This window comes from Elephantulus edwardii, unplaced genomic scaffold (assembly GCF_000299155.1).
Source record: "Elephantulus edwardii isolate Elephantulus edwardi_28Jun2011 unplaced genomic scaffold, EleEdw1.0 scaffold00149, whole genome shotgun sequence".
Classification (NCBI taxonomy): Eukaryota; Metazoa; Chordata; class Mammalia; order Macroscelidea; family Macroscelididae; genus Elephantulus; species Elephantulus edwardii.
The window spans coordinates 3,437,192-3,457,773 of NW_006399899.1; the positions used below are offsets into that span (position 1 = coordinate 3,437,192).

The 20,582-nt window shown below is 45.1% G+C and overlaps 1 protein-coding gene across 1 annotated transcript in view; it reads right to left on the minus strand.

The window, feature by feature from the left end:
- Nucleotides 1-16,666, minus strand: part of LARP1 (La ribonucleoprotein domain family, member 1) — a 79,674-nt gene extending 63,008 nt beyond the window's left edge. The window contains exon 1 of the mRNA XM_006894747.1: nucleotides 16,059-16,666. Coding sequence (XP_006894809.1) covers nucleotides 16,059-16,488 — 430 coding nt within the window. The 5' untranslated portion in view covers nucleotides 16,489-16,666. The remainder of the gene's footprint in view (nucleotides 1-16,058) is intronic.
- Between the last annotated feature and the right edge of the window lie 3,916 nt (nucleotides 16,667-20,582).

The window sequence follows — 20,582 nt, forward strand, 5'->3', positions numbered from 1 at the left end:
TCATTAAGATTACCAAGGATTTTTATTTTCATGGAAACAGACTGCCATTTTTCTCCTTTAGAGCAGCTGGTAGGTTTGAAGTGCTGCCATTTCAGTTTGTAGTCAAGGGCTTAGCCAATGCATCATCCTGGCTCCTTTTTACAATCCAAAGTCAATAAAAATCTTTTAAGGGGACACAGGTAGGAGATGCTCATTTGTGACTTTTGCCTTTCAACATAAAAAGCCCACCAGAAAAAGCACAACGTTTTGCCCTGAATTCTGGCACCCGACACATAACAAATGTCAATAATCTTGAATTAACAAATTCAGGAAAGTACCTTCCCACCATACAACTGACACAGTGACTGTAACATTAAGCTCAAGTATGTCAGAGATGATGAGGATGGCACAAAAATAGGTCAAAGTTCAGATCTGTTGTTCATAGAATCACTGAGTTGTATTCACCTAGACAGTACCTGACAAGATAACAAATCATCATTCAAACTGCTCAAGCATTACCTTCTCAAGGAACTCAATACATCCTATGACAGCTGAAATCCTCTAGGGAAATGGTTCAGTTATTACTTACCCAGAATCAAAATATACTGATCCTCCATCTCCTACTGCCATCAAGAGTTTCATCTATAGCACCACATGAAATAAAGCAATTCAAATGTTGTATTTTAAGACAACCAGTGGGTTCCAGTTTTGATTCAGGATTCCCTGTTTCCCTCCCACATTTCCTAGAATCACCATCCAGCCTCCCAACTTTGCTTTCAACTACGTTCAATTTTTACACTATAGTGGGGTCCACTTTAGCAACTCAAACCAGGTTATTCCAGACATAACTGGTTATCTTTTCCAATGGTCACTACTGAAATACACACAGAACAAGAAAAAGCAAAGAATTCCTGACACCTCAAACAATACTAAAGCGGCAGAAAGAACAAAGTGGGAAGGGTATACTGCAAAGAATCTGAGCCCATCTCTTACTGACATGAGGGCATTCTCAATAGCTGTAATTTGGTCTTTTGCCTAGACGAAAGCCCTCGCTGATTGATTCCTTTGTTGTTGTTGTTATGTGCCGTCCAGTCGTTTCCGACTCATAGCGACCGTATGCACAACAGCCCTACACCCTGCTCTATCCTGCGTCAACCGCACCGCCTCTGACACACATCCCGATTACCCCAGTCACCGAATCAATCCATCTCATAGAGGGTCTTCCCCTCCTGCGCTGTCCCTCCACCCTCCCAAGCATGATGTCCCTCTCCAAGGAACCGTCCCTCTGGCAACATGTCCAAAGTATGTCAGACGAAGCCCCAGAACCCTTGCCTTCAAGGAGTAGCTTGGTTTAATCCTCTCCAAGATGAATCTGTTTGTTTTCCTGGCAGTCCATGGTACATTCAGTACCCTTCTCCAGCACCACAGCTCAAAAGCATCCAATCTCCTTCTGTCCGCCCTAGTCATTGTCCAACTCTCTGATGCATAACAAGCGATTGCAAATACCATGGCCTGTATCAGGCACACCTTAGTCTCCAGAGAAACACTGTTGCTCCTGAGTACCTTAGAGAGGATGGGAAAAATCAAGTTCCTGAAGAGACAGTTAAAGAGTGAGTTGAGACGCGGGAGTTAGGCTGGGGAAGTCTGGCTCTTAGCTGAACATCCTTGGGAACTCGCCCCAGCAGCCTTTATGTTCATAACATAGGCTGTAAAAACAGAGCTGGACAATGAATGAATGGAAATACAAAATGAATGGACATACAAAAACTTTCATTAAAATTAATAATAAGAAAAAAGAGAGACAGACAGAAAACCAGCTGGATTCAACTGAGGGGATGTGGCTTTTATGAGAAAGACATTTTGTACATGTGACTCCATGTGGAAAAGCCACAGAAGCAAACGGCAGTGGTCTTAGGAAGTCTTGGGTGCCTTCCTTGGTAGAGAAAGAAGTTTGCCACTTGCCCTCCTACTACCTGTCAGTTACCTCTTCCTCTCATCTATTAGTCCAATACGGAATATCCCATGGACTGCAAAATAAATGAACAGGCATTTCTTGGAGAAAGTACAGTCAAGGTGCTCCCTGGAAGCAAGACTGATGAAGCTTCATCTCACGTATTTTGGGCATGTCGTTATGGAGTTATTCCTTGGAAAGGGACATCATGTCGGAAAGGTCAGTGAAGGAGAGGTACACCCTTAATGAGATGGACTGACACTGTGACTGCAGCAATAGGCTCAAGTATGTCAGAGAGGATGAAGATGGCACAGGACAGAACAGGGTTCAGATCTTTTGCTGAGAGGGTAGCTGGGAGTCATAGTCAACTCTATAGCACCTAACACCAGCACAGTAGGAGTAAGGTGACTGGTGGCGTTTGAGAAATGCATGAGATCAGTCTGGGCTGGCCTGTTAGTAGTGCTGTTTCTCCCAATCAAGTGAGATGCATTTTAGTTAATCTGGACTTGTGAAGAATCAAGAGAAATTCCATAAATTGTAATCAGTTGTCTACCCCTAAAATTTGGAAGCAGGAGTGCCATTCACTTCCCCTGAAACAACAAGCCTCCGGAAACTATGAATCTGGTAAAGAAATGTCAATAGTTGTAGAGGGGCTTCAGGCCTTTTGTTTACAGGGTCACTATGAGTTGTGCTCAAACTGGAGACAATCAACAAACAACCCAACACTCCTAAAAAAAGGAGCTCTGCTGGCTTAGTGGTAAAGAATTGTGCTGTTGAGCCAAAAGGAACGTTGTTTCAACCCTACAGGTGCTCTGGAGGAGAAAGATGGACAGTTTCATTCCGTATGATTTGTTGCCTCTGAAAACCTGCTAGAGGGTTAGCTATGAGTCAGTCTTAACTTGACGGTAACCACCACCACCCCTAAAAACGATAGGAGCTGATAACTACCTAAGCCTTTCCCATTGGGGAAAAAGGAATCTTTCCCATTACAGCTTAGGCATCCCTTCTTCTAGAAGTCTCTTCTGACCTAAACTGATACGGTGTCCCTTCTATACTCCCAAGGAATCCCACTTTTCCCTTAAACAGTACACTGAATTGTGATGATACATACACACACACACGCGCGCGCGCTCCTTGGCAACAGGGATTTTTTATTATTCATTGCAGTATTCTCCCCATGCCTGACACATAGCAAGTGCTGAAAAAGTGAACTGAAAGCATGAGATTAATTTATTCACTAATTAAACGTTCAGTGACCTGTCTACGATGTACTAGGCACTGTTGTAGGTGCTAAAAGCTAAGCAGACCTAATACTGAAGTTTCTGGTCATAGTAAAAAAAAAACAAAAACAAAAAAAAAACCAAACACCAAAACAAAACTGGAAAGTGATGACTACTGCACAATATAGTGAACACAATTAGCATCAATAAATTGTACATGTAACAATGGTTGAAATGTTACATGTATTTCAACAAATTGAAAAATTTAATAACAAAACCCCAAATTATCTGACTCAACAGCAGTTAAGAACTAAGAGGGAAAATGAAGACATAAGACTGAAGGAGATCATTTTATAGTCTTGGAAAGCTTCTCCATGCTAGTGATACTTTAACAGGGACATGAAGGAATGAGAGTTAAATCTTAAATCACCTGACCATGTAAGCACAAAGTACTCTAGGACAAAAGCTCTGAATTATAAGTGTTTCCTGTGACCCCAGAAGGTAAAGCCAGGTATAGTTTGAAAGAATGAGAGAAGAGTAAGTGGTAAAAAAATGGTCAAAGGTTAGGAGTGGCAGTAAGATTATGGGATGTTCTGGAGGACCCAGAATTTTATTCATTGATGAAAAGCTATCCGAGTTAAAACAACTATGAGATACCATCTCACCCCAGTCAGAATAGCAAAATTTAACAGAACAGCAAGCAACAAATGCTGGTGAGGCTGTAGGGAAACTGGAACCCTTATTCTCTGTTTGTGAGAGTGTAAAATGGTGCAACCACTATGGATGGAGGTATGACGCTTTCTCAAAAAGTTGGAAATAGATACTATTTGACCCAGAAATTCCACTACCGGGAATATACCCCAAAGAGACCATAAGTGCCACCCAAGCAGATATATGCACACCCATGTTTATTGCTGCTATCCGAGTTTAAAATAGACAAGTAGGCATTAATTTGACTCTTGTTTTGCCAGGATATCTCTTAGTAGTATGCTAAGAACAGAGTGATGTGTGACTGTATGTGTACATGTGCAGGAGTAAAAGCAGTAGAAGGGAAACCAGTTAGGAGGCTGCTACAACAACGTAGTAAGTGAAAGTGAATGGACTGGGATGCTAACACAAGGGTCAGTGATAAAATTTTAGTGCGGACACAAAGAGAGCTCTGGTGGCCTAGTGCCAAGAAGCTGCACTGCAATCCTAGAGCTACATGGTTCGAATCCATTAGATGCTCTGCTGGAGAAGGAGGAGCGATCTCCTCCTGTAACTGTCAGATCCGATTTCACAGTACACACACAAAAAATAACATTTTTTAAAAAAAGTTTAGTGTAGACACATTTAAAGAAGTCAACAGAAAACACTGTTAAAACTATGTTTGGGGTTGGAGAAACAGTATAGTGTCAATGCTGCACCAAAGATTTTAGTCTGAGCTATCAGAAGAACAAGGAGGCTTAACCTCTGAGAATCTCACACTTCACCTACAAGCAAAGATAAAAAGAATACTAACTGCCTAAATTATGTTGTTGTTATGTGCCATCGAGTCCAAGAGCTCTACATGCTCCTCTATCCTGTGCCAACCTAGCCATCTCAAATGCACTTATTCCCACCTCTCTAGTCACAGACTCGATCCATCTCATCAAAGGTCTTCCTCTCCTTCGCCGCCCCTCCACTGTGCCAAACATGATGTCCTTCAAGGACCAGTCCCTCCTTGCAACATGCCCAAAGTATGTCAGACGAAGCTTCAGAATCCTTGACTCCAGGGAACATTCTGGCTTCACCCTCTCCAGGACAAACCTGTTTGTTCTCCTAGCACACCATGGTATATTCAACACTCTTCTCCAGCACCACAGCTCAAAGGCATCAATTCTCTTTCTATCTACCCTAGTCACTGGCCAACTCTCTGATGCATAGCACGTAATTGCGAAAACTATAGCCCGGTGGTCTCCAGTCTGACCTAGTTGCTCTTCAGTACTCGAGAGGTCCCTCACAGCCAACTTTACCAATGCAATTCATCTCGATTTCCTGGCTGCTGTTACCAAGAGTGTTGACCGTGGAGCCAAGTAAACTAAAACTGTTAATTATCTCAATCTCTTCACCATCCACCATACTGATGCTGCCAATTGGCCCAGTGGTTAGAATCTTTGTTTTCTTGATGTTGAGCTTCAGTCCATATAGGAGGCTGTAGTCCTTGATCTTCTGCAGCAAGCACTTCAGGTCCTCCTCAGTTTATTATAGGAGGCAGAAAATACTAAGGCATTTGTTAAGTGGCAACTATGATACTGCTATGACTATGATAAGTGGTGACAAGGAGATGGAGGTTGTGGTTGTTAACAATTGCAGCTTGCTCAGCTCCACAATCAACACTCTTGACAACAGCAATCAGAAAATCAAAAGATGAACTGCACCAGAAAAATCTGCTACCAGGAACCTCTCCAGAATACTGAAAAGCAATGATGTCACTCTAGAGACTAAGGTGCACCTAATCCAGGCCGTGGTCTTTGCAATTTCCTGCTATGTATCAGAGAGCTGGACAATGACTAAAGATAAAAGAAGAATCTATGCCTTCGAATTTTGGTGGTGGAAAAGAGTCTTGAACATACCATGGACCACCAAGAAAACAAATAGGTCTGTTTTGGAGAGGTCTGTTTTGCCACATTTCTTCTTCCAGGCTAGGATTTTGAAGCTTCTTCTCACATGCTCAAAAGGGTGGTAAGATAGTGCAGAAGACAAAGACCTTATATGAGATGGAATGAGAAAGTAACTGGGGTAATGGGGGTTGGTGTGTTGGAACAGAGAGACTGGGTAGGAACAGGGCAGACTTCACAGCTGCTGTATATAGGGTTGCTAGTAACTCAACAACATGATACTACTAAGGAAGTCTGGTGGCACAGGACATGCTAATAAGGACATAATGTGTAGGGCTGTACAACAAATATACCAGCTGCTCTGTGGGAGAAAGACAGGCAGTCTAAGATCCCCAACCCTAGAAACCTGGGTAACAACAACATACGATGGTAGTGGGATTCAGGGGTTTTATGACCTCTTTATCTAGGCATACCATGCTTAATTTTTGCTTCACTTTATTTGTATTTTACAGATAATTTGTTTTCCCCCACAACTTAAAGGGTTTGGGCAGATCTGCACACTTAACAAGTCTTCATAATGTTTTTACCCTTTTAATTTTCTCTGTGTCACATATTAATAACTCTAACTTGAGATTGTACACAGCTTTAGTTTGCTTGGCTCCATAGTCAACAGTCTTGGCACCAGCAGCCAGGAAATTAAAAGGCGCACTGCCATGGGTAAGTCTGCTGTTAGGGACCTCTCCAAGTGCTGAAGAGCAATGGTGTCTCCCTGGAGACTAAGGTGCATCTGACACAGGCCATGGTTTTTGCAATCACTTGTTATGCATCAGAGAGTTAGACAATGACCAAGGAGGATAGAAGGAGAATTGATGCCTTTGAGCTGTGGTGCTGGAGAAGAGTATTGAGAATACCATGGACTGCTAGGAAAACAAACAGATTTGTCCTGGAAAGGGTTAAACCGGGTGGCTCCTTGGAGGCAAGGATTCTGAGGCTCCATCTAACTTACTTTGGATATGTTGTGAGGAGAGACCGGTCCTTAGAGAGGGACATCATGCTTGGGAGGGTGGAGGGACGGCGCAGGAGAGGAAGGCCCTCTATGAGGTGGACTGATTCAGTGACTGGGATAATTGGGATGGGACTGTCAGAGACAGTGCGACTGGCACAGGACAGAGCGGAGTTTAGGGCTGTTGTACATAGGGTTGCTATGAGTCGCAGGCGACTCGACGGCACATAACAACAACAACAACAACAACAACTTTATTTCTAATTTCTCCATAATGTAAGTACACACTTAATAGACTATAAAGTAAACATAATTCTTACATGCCCTGGGAAACAAAAATTGTGAATTGCTTTTCTAAGTAAAATATGAAATGTATTGCAATGATGTGGAACTGAACCCCAACAACTCCAAAGTATACCTGTATTATTTATCTCAGGGCTCAGGAGCTTTAATAAGCTTGTTATATGCTAGTAGAATCAATTCAGAATGACTCTTGAGGACTGATCAGAAGTATCCCACATGACTTTCTACGCTGTAACCTTTTGGAGAGTAGAATGCCACTTATTTCCCTTGCACGGACCAACATCCTTGTGGTCAGCCAGCTACGTACTTCACTACAATGCCACCAGGACTCCTTTCAATATTTTAGTACAATGAAAAGCAGAGCTCCTGCAGGAATAGTACCAATGCACTTGGTTGCTAACCAAACCAAAAGAATGGTGGAAGTCTAAGTCTACCCAGAGGCACCTCAGAAGAAAGGCCTAGCAATTAAAAAAAATCTGAGTTTGTAAAACAATGAAAGAATCTTTTCTTTTACTTTTCCATAATTTTTGGACTCATGTACTTATAACTTGTTAGTCAAATTTGTATCTTCTAGGTTGCAACACCCCATGATACATCTTCAAGGATATGAACATGTACGGCCAAGCACAATCAGTAAGAGTGCATCTAAATCCCAAAATCAAGCTCCATAATAGTCTATGTGTTTCCTACTGCCAAAGGGGCCCTTTAGAGTAGTGAGAGAAGATCTTCACCCTGAAACCCACAGCGTCCCTTTTCAGCAGGAAGTAGCTAAGAGAATACGCCATCCCCTTTTCCTTATGACTCAGGGTGAAGTCTCTCTCAGGGAGGAGTGATAGGGAATGGCAAAGGACACACTGACAAAGAAGATTAATCAGAACTGGCTTTGACAAGCACTGTGGCATTTGGACAAGAACAAACTGGGAGGAGGGTAGAGAGAATAGTGCAACAATGAATGAATGGAAACCGAAAATCTCTGTAAATGTTTATGAAAATTAATAAAATATAGGAAAAAAAAATCTGAAAAGTAGCCATCAAAAAAGTCCTATGGAGCATAGCTTTGCTCTAATTCACTTGAGAGTGCCATGAGTTAGAAATGACTATGTGACAACTAGTATAAAAAGCAGAGTAAAAATCATTCAGAGTCCAGGCGGACCATTTATCTATACATATAGTTCCTAGTAACTTAAATCTCTTCTGGGAGAAGTTGGCTACTTCCTTCCTGAAACAGGTGAGGGAAAAGACAATATCCAGTTGCTGGAATGTATGCCTTAAGGGTTAATAGACTAATACAATAACCTTGCAAGGTTATCACAAAGTTCCTATAAACAAGGACTCTGACGGAGATTATCTGAGTTTACTCAGAGTATGTTAAAGGAGACAGGGAAGCCCCTCATGACAGATTTTGTAACAATGTTACAAAATTTATCACTGAAAGACTATACCACTCATCACCAAGGGTTTTGCTGGTCTTGTCCAAAGGCTATAGAACAAACCAAATCCACTATCAATGGAGTCTATTCCCCTCACAGGGGTCTATAAACTGTTCACTGGGTTTCCAAGGCTATGCATCTTTATAGAAGCAAAAGGCATGATCTTTCTCCCTAAAAATGGCTGGTGGGCCAAGCTCAGGAAAAGGGAAAAAGGTGCCAAGGCAGTCATGATAAATTCCTCAGGGAGGAACTCTAGGCTATTTGCCATAGGAAGTTGGTCAGCTGGTTCTGTTAACTCTCACAAATAGTAACCCTTCACAGAAATAAAGCTAAATCTTAATTATTCATTCTCATTTAGGAAAGGCATGGATTAGCACTCACAACAGGGCATATGTGAAAATTACTTCATATGATACATATCTATTTTATAGTGTTAAGAGTGTTGAATATATACTGCCAAAAGAACAAACAGCTAAGTGTTGAAGAAAGTGTAACCAGAATGTTCCTTAGAGGCAAGGTGGGTGAAGCTTCATCTCATACATTCTGAACATGTTATCTGTTAGGAGAGGCTATTCCTTGGAAAAAGACATGCTTGGAAAGGTGGAAGATCAGCCCAAGACTGGAAGGCCCTCAAGGAGATGGACTGACGCAGCGTTTAAGGCAATGGACTCAAATATATCTGGGGTAACAAGGACAGTGCAAGAATCTGACAGAGTTCAGATCATGGAGTCAGGATGAGTCATACTCAACTCAATGGAACTTAACATATGTCTATAAGATATATGTAGCCTAGAGAAATGATTGAAGTTATCAGTAATTTCCTTTTTCTTGGATCAAAAATCAACACCTTTGACACCAGTAGTCAGGAAGGAGACTTCTCCAAAATACTGAAAAGCAATGCTGCCAGCCTAAAGTTGAAGTGTGCCCGATTCAAGAAGGCAATGGTCTTTTCAATCACTTCCCACACATCTGAGAGCTGGATATAATGAAGGTAGAAGAATTGATTACTTTAAATTTTGCTTTTGAAGTACTGAATATCTCATGGACATTCTCACGGACAAAAGAACAAACGTTTATGTCTCAGAAAAAAATGTACCCAAAAGTGGTCCTTGGAATCAAAGATGGCAAAACTTTGTCTCTCATACTATGGGCATGCTGCTAGGAGAGGCTATTCCTAAGAAATGGACATCATGCTTAGAATGGCAGAGGGTCAGCAAAAGAGAGAAGACAACCCTCCACCCAGCACAGTGACTGCAGCATGGACTGGAGTATATCAGAGAGAATGAGGATGGCAAAAGACAGTACAGGGTTTAGGTCTATTGTTCATTGGGTTATTTTAAGTTGTACACGATCCTATGGCACTGAACAACAACATATATCTGGGTTTGGACCAGAAGTCACTTACATCTGTGTAGGACTTTTAAGAGTTCTGTTAGCATATTTGTTAAAACACTGCTAAATAAAAAGTCAGTGGTTCAAACCTATTAGCTGCTCTACAGGATAAAAAGATGTGCAATCTGCTACTACAAAGATCAGCATCTTGGAAATCCTATAGAGCAGTTGTTCTCTGCAGCCGGCTGGAACCCATCAGCAGCTCCAAGGGAGAAAGATCTGGCAATCTGCTCCAGTAAAATCCAGGAAGCCCTATGAAGCAGGTCTATTATACACTAAAGGGTCACTATGAGTCATAACTGACAACACACAACAGGGCTTTTTGTTTGTTTTTTAAATGGCCAAATCAGATCTGACTGGCGAAGGAGATGACTGCCCCTCCTCCATCGGAGTATCTGGTGGATTTGAACCACAACACATGCCTTTTTAATTCAAACTACACTACCCTGTACTTTTATATCAATTTGATCCTCAAACCTACTTCACAACAGGGATTAGTTTTATTCTGTGAATAAGAAAAGCAGAGGTTAGGCAAGTTGCCAAAGTCACAAAGTAAGTCAGACCAAAGTGGTCCATTGCTGAGATTTAAATCCCTCCCTCTTCTCACTCATGCAGCTGTCTTGTGTTTTTTAGTAGCCAGGTATCAAAAGTTATTTTGATTCCCAGGCAAGGTAAGGCAGAATTCTCTCTTCTAGCCACTCCCTTATTCACTCCAGGGCAGCCAGAGAACTTTCTGAGACCAAGTGAGGTATCCTGAGTCCTCCCAAGCTTCAAACACCCTAATTATCCCCTACTTTGGTTTTGCAAACAGGGGCACTCCTATATGCCAAGCTCCCCATTTTAAAGACGTTTTTGTGGTTTCAGGCCTGTTCCTCTTCCCTCAACGTTCCCAAAGGAAGGGAATAGGTGCTGAGTAACAGCTATAAAAATGCTTACTCCAGCCTAGTGTCAAAACAGGGTAATAACAGAGCTACCCAGACAGAAAAAAATGTAATCAAACTTAAAGTCATTACAAAACTAACCCTGGCCGTATATTATTACCAAGTTTTAATATGAAAATCTTGAAAGCAGGAGTGGCATCTACTTCCTAAACAACATACCTCTGGAAGCCATGAACTTTGAGAAATGACAACAGTTCCAGAAAGGCTTCATGTCTTCTGTTCATATGGTCACCGTAAGTCATGCTCAACTAGATAGCAATCAACAACAATATGAAAATCAAATTGGGAAAAAAAATGAAAACCAAACTGAGGGACCATATGTAATGCTATCACCTGGAAAGTAGGAGGAACCTTCCAGTCAACCGCGACTCAACAGAAATCCTGTAAAAGACCAAACCTTGCCCTCTCTTTTGCTATCCTCTCCCATCTCTCGATATGCTCTAGTCCGTTTTTACAATCTTGTGTCAGTCTTTTTGAGGTCTTCTCTTTCTTTGGCCCTCCACTTTCCCCAGAATGATTATCTTTTTCCAATGACTGCCCCCCTCCTAACAACATGCCCATAGCACGTGAGACCAAGTTTCACCCTCCTTGCTTCTGAGGAGGGCAATGTTGCACAGACAGGTGAGATGTCTCCCAATGCAGACAGGTGATAAGCAGGTTAACAGAAGTATTCTGCCCCTTTGGGGAGCAGAGTTTGTGCATGTCCACCCTGCTGGTCACACACAAACTCAGAAAAAGGATTAACACTTATAATAATGGTGGTAGTCTAAGTAGCAATGACTGGGTAGTTTGTGCCTGAAAGTATGCTAAGGATTTTACAAACATTCTACAAACTCAACTCATTGCCCTCAAGTTGAAACTGACTCACTGCTGACGCTCCAGTGACGTTTTCAAAGGCTATAAATCTAATGGGAGGAGACTACTCATCTTTTCCCGTGGAGCAGCTGATAGAGGCAAACTGCTTCTTTCCTTTCCTCTCCATCACAACTCCTTATTCACTAGTCCATGGAAGTTCCCTTCTGTTGGGGGGATAAAACCAACTATCACTGGGTTAATTCCACTCAAAGCAACCCCACAGGACAGAAGAGAACTGCCCCATAAGATTTCCAAAGTTGTAATCTTAAGGGAAGCAGACTGCTATATCTTTCTACCACCAGGAGGCTGGTGGATTTAAAAAGTTGACCTCTGAGTTAGCAACAGTTAACCAATGCACCAATTATACTAATTTTGAGAATAAGAGGCTTCGAGGCTGAATAATTCACTCAAGATTACAAAACAAGTTTTAATATGACTCTACAATCAGCAGTCTTACACCCAATCCACTTCTGAGATGGGGACTAAAAGTCCAAGGAGCTTTAGTATGAAAAAAATCACAGAAGACTGATGTCCCAATCTGGGGAAGTGCCTAAAGAAAAAAAGCAGAATGGAAGTTTATCCGGGGCCAGCTTAGTGGGGCTGCTATGAATTATCTACCTTTTTATTCTGTGCCATCAATACAAACATGATGTCCAGGAAGGTTCCCACCCTTGACTTTCATTTAGAGAAAAGTGAGATTACATAGAGCAACAGTTTTCTTACTACAGTAAGCTAGAGAAGCACACACAACCAACCCTCTGATTAATTTACTGGGGTGGGTAGGGAGTGTGGTGATGATACACACAACCCACCACATGTACAGCAGCAGAGGTAAATGTGAGGCAAACATTTAGTTCAATTCATCTAGGCTTTCCTCCATAGCCCTCAGGGTAAACATGTCTTCTCCAAAAAGCTTTATGCCAGGCATTTAAAAATAACCATAATATTCATATCCCATACAAAGAAAAAATAAACCAATTCTCCCATTATCGTGTTCTTTATATGAAGCAAAAACCTATGCCTAAAGAGATCATACAGATCATGGAATACTGAAACGAATGCATTCTTCAACCTCTCATTTTGGGAGAGGATGACCTTCAGAAACATGCTAACGTCTCCCATCATCTAAGAGCCAGTACATGCTAGGTACTAGACAAAATAAAATGCTTTATAAAATAGCACCACAACGAATTTTCACAATAAACCCAGGAAATGAGTTGTTGTTATGTGCAGTCGAGTCTTTTGCGACTCATAGTGACCCTATGAACAACAGCCCTAAACCCTGTTCTATCCTGTGCCAGACTGCGCCTTGTCTCTGACACACCCATCCCAATTGAATCAATCCACCTCATAGAGGGTCTTCCCCTCCTGTGCTGTCCCTCTACTCTACCCAGCATGATGTCCCTCTCTAAAGACCTGTCTCTCCTTACAACATGTCCAAATGAAATGAGTAAATCATAATTTAATCCCTATTATACAAACCAGTCAAGGTTCAGATCTGTCGTTCATATGGTTGCTATGGATCTGGATCATACCTGACAGCACCAAACTACATACCAACTGGGAAGGTAAAGCACAGAAAGGTTAAGTAATCTGCCCAAGCAAGTATGACTAGCATGTGAGAGAAATGGCACTTGAACTCATGAGTTTGAGGTAAGAATTTCTGCTATATGCCACCTCTTTACACGGAAAGTGGCTGGGAAAAACAAAACACATAAAACAGTATGACTGGTATAAAGGTTTTCAATACTTGAGGGAGTTCCAAAAAGCCAAAATGCAAATCCAAAACTTAAAATGATAAATGTAGATTTATAAACGTAAACCAGAATAAAGAACTAAAAAAAAAAAGTCTCACAACATCTTTTATTGCTAGTTACTGCATGTGTCCCTTAAAGAACTAAAACACTAGTGTCTGAGCCAAAAGGAGGGCTAAAAATAGGTATTTGCACAAGCCTTGGAAAGCTTTCAGCTTGCTTATGAGGTATTCACTTCTGTAGATTCCCCAAAACACATGTATCATAGAACAGAAAACTCCCAGCGACCACACAACCACTGCACTGGTGTCACATTTATACTTGCTCAAGCTGGAAAAAAAAAAAAATCAAAGCTGGCCAAGAGCCCTTGTCCCTGTCGACTCCAAAAAAGGCCAGCCCCTAACTAAGAACCAGCAGACAATCCAATGACAAAATTTTCTCCTCAAAAAGCACCCTAAATCCTATTAACAGGCTTACACAACCGGAATAATTCAGAGTTAATCTGTCAAAAACTACTCCTAAGAAAAACAAAAACAACCCACCCTCTACTCCTAAATTGTAGACCAACTGTGCCCACTCAGACTTTTGCTTATTAAAGCAAGTCAGCTTCTCCAATATAAGAAAGTGAAATGCCAGCCAGCTGTCTTTTCAATAACCGTACTACTGACATATCAGGCCCCCATCGCCCCCCCCCACACACAAAAACGCCAGCTCAGGTACTCAAAACCACTTGATGTCATGGCCGATATAAAACCCACAAGGCAGGTTCACCATTAGCTAAGCAGCAGTCAGGAGTGAGAAGCCCCATTTAAACTTCTGAAGAGTTCTCTCTCCTGGGTATGATTATACCCCTTTGAATTTTAAGAGGGAGGAAGGACCAAAGAGTGTCTTAAAGTTGCTTTCTCTCCCTCCGTGGGTGGATCAGGGAAGGATATGCAAGAAAATGGAGCTTTCAGCACTGCCTTTTGCATAAGACGCTTCTGGAAGGGAAAGATGGAGAAGGACGAGAACAAGGGTTTTAAGTATTACTAGTAAGTCCCAAATGTCTCCTTCTCTGTATTAAGAAACCTTAGATAGGAAATAAGAATCGCAACATCCTGTTTTCACGTTTGGTTATTCCAGTTTCCCTAAGAGAGCTCCGACGCCCTTTAATATGGAAACCTAAAGCTCCCCTTTCGACTTTCCTCATTTTGATCTTTTTAAACCACGCTGCCTCAACAGCACTGCAGAAAGGAAGTAGTTTTGAAATCGCACTAAGATTAAGGCCATAGGCCATCATTCTAACTGCAAACAATGTTTTAACGCTAGTTCACATCAAAAGAACCCAGAAATAATCAAGAACCACTGTGTTCCCGAGGGCGAGCAAAGGAGGAAGGGAAGGCGCGCCCCTCCGCCCAGCCAACTATCCACAGCTAAGGGAGGCGAAAAACAGGCTCCCGGGTCCACCCTGCCACACTCCTCACGCCGACACCGCTCTGTCGGGGTTTCCCGCACGCCTCCCGCCTCCTCCCTTCATTCTGAGTACAAAACTCCCCCCCTCCGGTGGGGGATGGAAATATTCGCGGAGCGCCCGAGGCTCCGGCTCCGGGCGCGCCGGTCGGCGGTCACATGCCGCTCCCCGCGCGGAGGCACCACGTTGTCCCGGAGGCGGAGGAATGCCGGGAACGAGTCCGCGCACTCACACTCGCGCTCACTACCGGCCGCGCCGCCCCGCGAGCCCACACCCGTCCCGCTCCGCGAGCGCGACCACCCGCACCGAACGCCAAGGCCGAACTGCCGCGAGCAGCCGAGCGAGCGCCGCCGGCGCCGCACATGGCGCCCAACTGTCACCCGCCCTCCCAGCCCGGCCACTCCCTCCCCCGCTGCCACAAGCCCCTCGTGTGGCCACATGCCCCTCTCTGGCTTTACTTTCCGCCAACCCCTAAGCCGGACCCCCTGCACATACACACGCGCGCCATCCAGCTCCCTTTCAAAGCGGAAGGGCCTCGGGGATCCGGAGGGAAACTAACAAATGCAATGACACGTTGGGTTTTCTTCTCCTCCCCATTCTCGCCGTAACTGACCCCAAACCCGTCTCCAAATGGCGGTTCCACCGCCTACTAACATTTACTCGGCTACAGAACTTGCTAACTTTTCAATCTCGAATCCGTGTGGCCGGCAGGAATTCGCTGCTGGGCGCTTTGCTGCCCATGACACATGCTCATGAAACATTTACAACATGGGGACGAACCCAACGCTACCGACACGGCGAGCGTGGGGCGCGGTGCTAAGAGGGGCTTCCCAAGTTAGCGAGGCTTAAACTGGAAGCCGCCCCCTCCATCAACAACGAGGTGGGAGACGGAGTTGCTCGCACCGAGGCCAGCGCCCACCCGCTCCCGGCGAGGTAGGCCCGGACCACACCGTTGCCCACTAACCGCTGCGGCCCTGCTGGTGGCCGTGGCCTGCCGGAGGCCGCGCCGCGGGCAGGTTCCCAAGTGCGAAGTGGGAGCAGGGCACCGCGACCCGACCGAGCCAGAAAGCAATTAAAATAACAAAAACCCCAAGTCACCACGACCCGTGCCGGCCCCCGGCCCTCGAAGCGCTGGGGGAGGGGACGCCCATGGTCCCGGAAGAGGCCTCCGGGACTCCGGAGAACGAGCTGGGCAACCCACCTGGAGGAGACTGTCCGTTCACCGCGGCCAGGGCCGGCGGCAGCGCGTTCTTAGTCCACGGGTTCACCTTGGGCGGAGGGGCCTCCACGAAGTCTCGCCGCCCGCCGGCGCCCGCTGCTGCTCCGCCAGCGCCCGGTTCGCCGCCGCCCTCCTCTCCGTCGCTGGTGGCTGGGCCTTCAGCGCCGGGTGGCTGCGGCGGCCGCGGGCTCTCGCGCTCCTGCTGACCGGTGCCCTCCTTGTAGAGCTTGGCGCAGGGCGGCCGGGGTCTCCGAGCGCCACCGTCCGGCTCCCCCACTCCAACGTCGTTAGCTCCGGGCTCGCCCTTGGCCTCAGGCGGCGGCGACGGCTTCTTCCTCACCAGGCCCCCGTGCTCTTCGGCCTGCAAGAGCGGGGCGCCCCCCGGCAACAGCGGCTCCACCTGAGTGGCCATCTGCGCGCCCGCCCCCCCGAAGAAGCCGGGCGCGCCCGAGGCTGCCTCCCCCGCCTCGAACTTGGCTCGCAGAACGCCCGCGACTCCTTCCTCCGGAGTGCAGGGCCCCAGTCCTTGCAGAGAAGGGTCGGGGTTCACGCTAGGCGTGGCCCCCCTCCTGGTCGGATGCAGCCGCCGTAGATCCAAGGCCCGGTGGCGGGGCGGGGGGGGGGGGGGGGGAGGGCCCCCCACTCTGCGGTCCAGGCCTCCTCGGCTCACGTCCCCCCCCGCCCGTTCCTCGTAAAGCGCCCCCACCCCGAGCTCAGCAGGCTTCTCGTCCCGTCCCTCCCTCCCCCCCGCCCCCGGGGCGGCCCGGGCTTCCCGGCTCGGGGGCTGCAGCAATATGGACGGACGGGGGAGAGGCGCGGCGAGCCGAGGCGACCACGCGATCCGCGGCAGGCGGCGGGCGGGCGCGCGCCTCGCGACGCGGCTGGCGAGGGGAGGGGATGACGTAGCGGGAGCGCGCCCGCCAGGGCAGGCCCTTGGCGACGGGTGGTGGAGGCTGCGGGAGCGCGCGCGCACACACACACGGCCTCGCAGCCCCGCCCCTTGCCCCGCCTCTCGCCTCCGATTTCTCTGAGCACCTCCCGGGCTGAGGTGGGGACGCTCTGACGGGACGGGGGCGAGCACGTGCCTGATGCAATTCGAGTTGGGGGGGGCAATAAAGGAGGGCCGGAGATACAGGGCGAGAAGGGGGAGGAGTCTTAAAGGGCCAGAGCGTGAGATCCGCCGCAGGTGGAGCGCATGCTTCTGGCCACGCGGCCGGCCCGGCCTGCTTTCGTTCTTTAGGTTTGGTGTCAGATTAGGAGAAAGAAGTCATTAAAGTTAACCCTTCCTATATTGGTGAGGGAAAAATCCGCATCTCCTCCAAAGACACGCCGACATTGCCCTCTCTTCGCACCCCTTGCGCCCCTCCAGGCCCCACTAAGGGTGACCTTGGGCGAACCACCTTCACCTCCGCGGTTCTGCTAGGTTCTTCCCTATCAGATGGGACTAGAAGCTGCCTGGGCTTTGACTGCAGTCCAAAGCAGACCTTGACCCAATGGGTGCTGCCGCGCCTAGGAAGTAAGAGTGGAATTCCAAGGCCCCCACCTAACCAGGCTACCAAAACAAATATTTATGGCAGGAAACAGCGTTTCTTTCAAATGGATTTTGGATGTGAGATTTTTATTCTGGCCTTGCCGCTTTACCAACTCTATGGCAGTCACTTTTACTATCCGTGGACTTTTCAGTTACCCAACTGCAAAAATGAATGGTTTGATTGGTAGTTTCACATTTTCATTTAATAATTATTTATTGCTCTGTTGGCGCAAGGGTGAAGTGCTCCACTGCAAACTAAAAAGGGGGCTGTTCAAACCGGCTAACCACTCAAGGAGAGAAAAATGTGGCAATCCACTTTAGAAAAGGTTTACAGCCTAAAGATTGAGCAATACCACTGTATCCTCGTGTTAGTCTACAAGAACTTTTTCTGTTGTTTGTATATGTGGGGAGTGTATCAGGTGTTAGGAAGCAGGATTTGTTAATAAACACGATTCTAAAAGTCGTTTAGTAGTAGAACTTACATTCTATGGTAGGAAAAGAGGGAGTAAATGAAAAATAAGTTTTTATGCAGTATACATAAAGACCATAAACTACTACAATAAGATAGAGTAGAAGTGTTCTTCTAGTTTGGGTGATAATGGAAGCGCTCCCTAACCCCATATTGCAGGGTATTTGCTATCAGGCATGGTCTGGAAATCTGCATATCTAGTTTGATCCCTCTTGTCTTCTTCACCAGCTGGTCTCGCACTGGACTATAAGTTCTGGCCTGTGAATTCTGATGGTCCTACGAGTTTAACAGGGTTGTGACCCCACCGGCTCAAGACAGAAAAGCAAGGAATATTGGATTTCAAAATAAGGATTAGAACAGATGCCCTGTTGGTACAGGGGAGAGGCCTTATTGATTGGTACATTGTAACCAGGAGTACTAGAGAGAAGTGTTGGTGAGGATAGATAGCTACATTCGGCCATAATTTAGCCTCCAGCTTGGCTGGGGCTCCTTTTCTTGGGTTTTTTTTTAAAAGAAAAAAAATATCCCTAAATAAATAATGCCTGGCTGTCTCCTAACCTCTAGGCTGTAGTAGGGCAACAAATGAAAATGCTGTATCAATGATGGAGACCAAGGCCAGTACTTCTAAAAGAAGTTTCCAAAAAGAAATAAAAAGATAAACAAAAGAAATAAAAAAGTTCTCATGAAGGTAATGATTTATAATTGTTGTTGTTGTTATGTGCCATCGAGTGCTTACGACTCATAGCAACCCTATGGACAAGAGCTCTATACTTTCTTCTATCCTGTGCCAACCTAGCCATCTCAAATGCAGTTATTCCCACCTCTCCAGTCACAGAATCGATCCATCTCATCAAAGGTCTTCCTCTCCTGCACCGTGCCTCCACTCTGCCAAACATGATGTCCCTCTCCAAGGACCAGTCCCTCCTTACAACATGCCCAAAGTATGTCAGACGAAGCTTCAGAATCCTTGACTCCAGAGAACATTCTGGATAAGACTAAATTATCAATTAATTTAAACAGTAGTCTTACAAAATGCATTCTTTCCTCCCTTAGGTACATGGTTAGGTTCCAAAGACCAACAAAATCAACATTATATATTTTAGGCATTATATGTATGACACCAACCCAGAGTAAAAGGTACATTGCAAAGAGGACTGAAGGGTGGGGGGAAGTAATTATACAACAATGAATGATTTTTTTTTTTTAAATGTGAACTGGGGGAAAGGCAGGGAGGGGGCTAAAATGTGCAACAATGAATGAATGAAAATCAAACTTTTCTGTAAACTTTTGTTAAAGTCACAATTAAAAAATTATTTTTTAAAAAAATCAACGTTAATGCCAAAAATGGAGGATGACCACATCAGATCACAAAATGAAGGATGGCTACATCATCAAGTAACTGCTAAAAAATGTGTAAGTGCTAAACCATTGAGAAAAAATGGACCAGCCAGGTTGATATATAACTTTAACCATAAAAGCCATCATAACCCTTACCATGTACCTCAGCATTTGTTACTGTTACTGCAAGATGTATGCTGTTAATATACAAAATAGTTGGATAGATTTTTTTTACCCCCATTATGGTTGTAAAGCAAAATATAGATAAGGAAAAAGATGTGTATCTACCTTTAATTATAAGATAATTTTTAGTAAATACTTCTGCAAGAAATTAGTTACTGTAGACTCTCTCTGCAAGAGAAAGCAATTTCCTCCCATGCAATTTATAGCCTCTACAACTTGCTGAAGGGTCAGGTATAGGTTGGTTCCAACTCAGTGGCATTTTGTGAAAAAGAGGCATTGTTGACTTCTTTTCTGCATTTATGTAACTGAGGATAGATGTGCCCCTTACAACTTATGCAGGGGCCAATGCTTTATGTAGATAAGCAATTGGTTCATGCTCCTGCAAGAGTTGGAACCAAACAAGACTATCTAGGTCCTGCTATGTAGAGACTGGAAAGGCACAGAGATCCATGAACCCTAGGCCTACTTAAAATTTGTCACTAGGTGTTAGACTCATAGTGGCCTTGAATACAACAAAATGAAACAATGATCTTTACAATGGCTACTGTGCCTGAGCCTATTGCTGAAGTTCCTGTGCCAGTCTATCTCATTGGCTCTTAAAACATCCATATGCTATTCTACAGGTGGGAGACTGGGTCTAAAGAAAGTAAGAGATCGGCAAGAGAGTTGTTAGGTGCCATCAAGTTGGAAATGACTCATAGCTAACCCCTAAGCAGATTTTCAGATGCGGTTATGTGCAGAAAAGAAGACTGCCCATCCTTTTTCTTCAGAGCATCTGGTGGATTCAAACTGTGCCACTGGGCAGTGCAGAGGCTTACCAAGAGTTCCCTCTGCATGAGAATACAGCTTGGATGGTCTAGTGATAAGGAGTTGTGCTGGATTCTGAAGGCATGTGACTCAAATCCACCAGCTGCTCAGTGGGAGAAAGATGGACACTCTCCTCCAATGCGATTGAACTGCCTCTGAAAACCCACTGGAGGGTCAG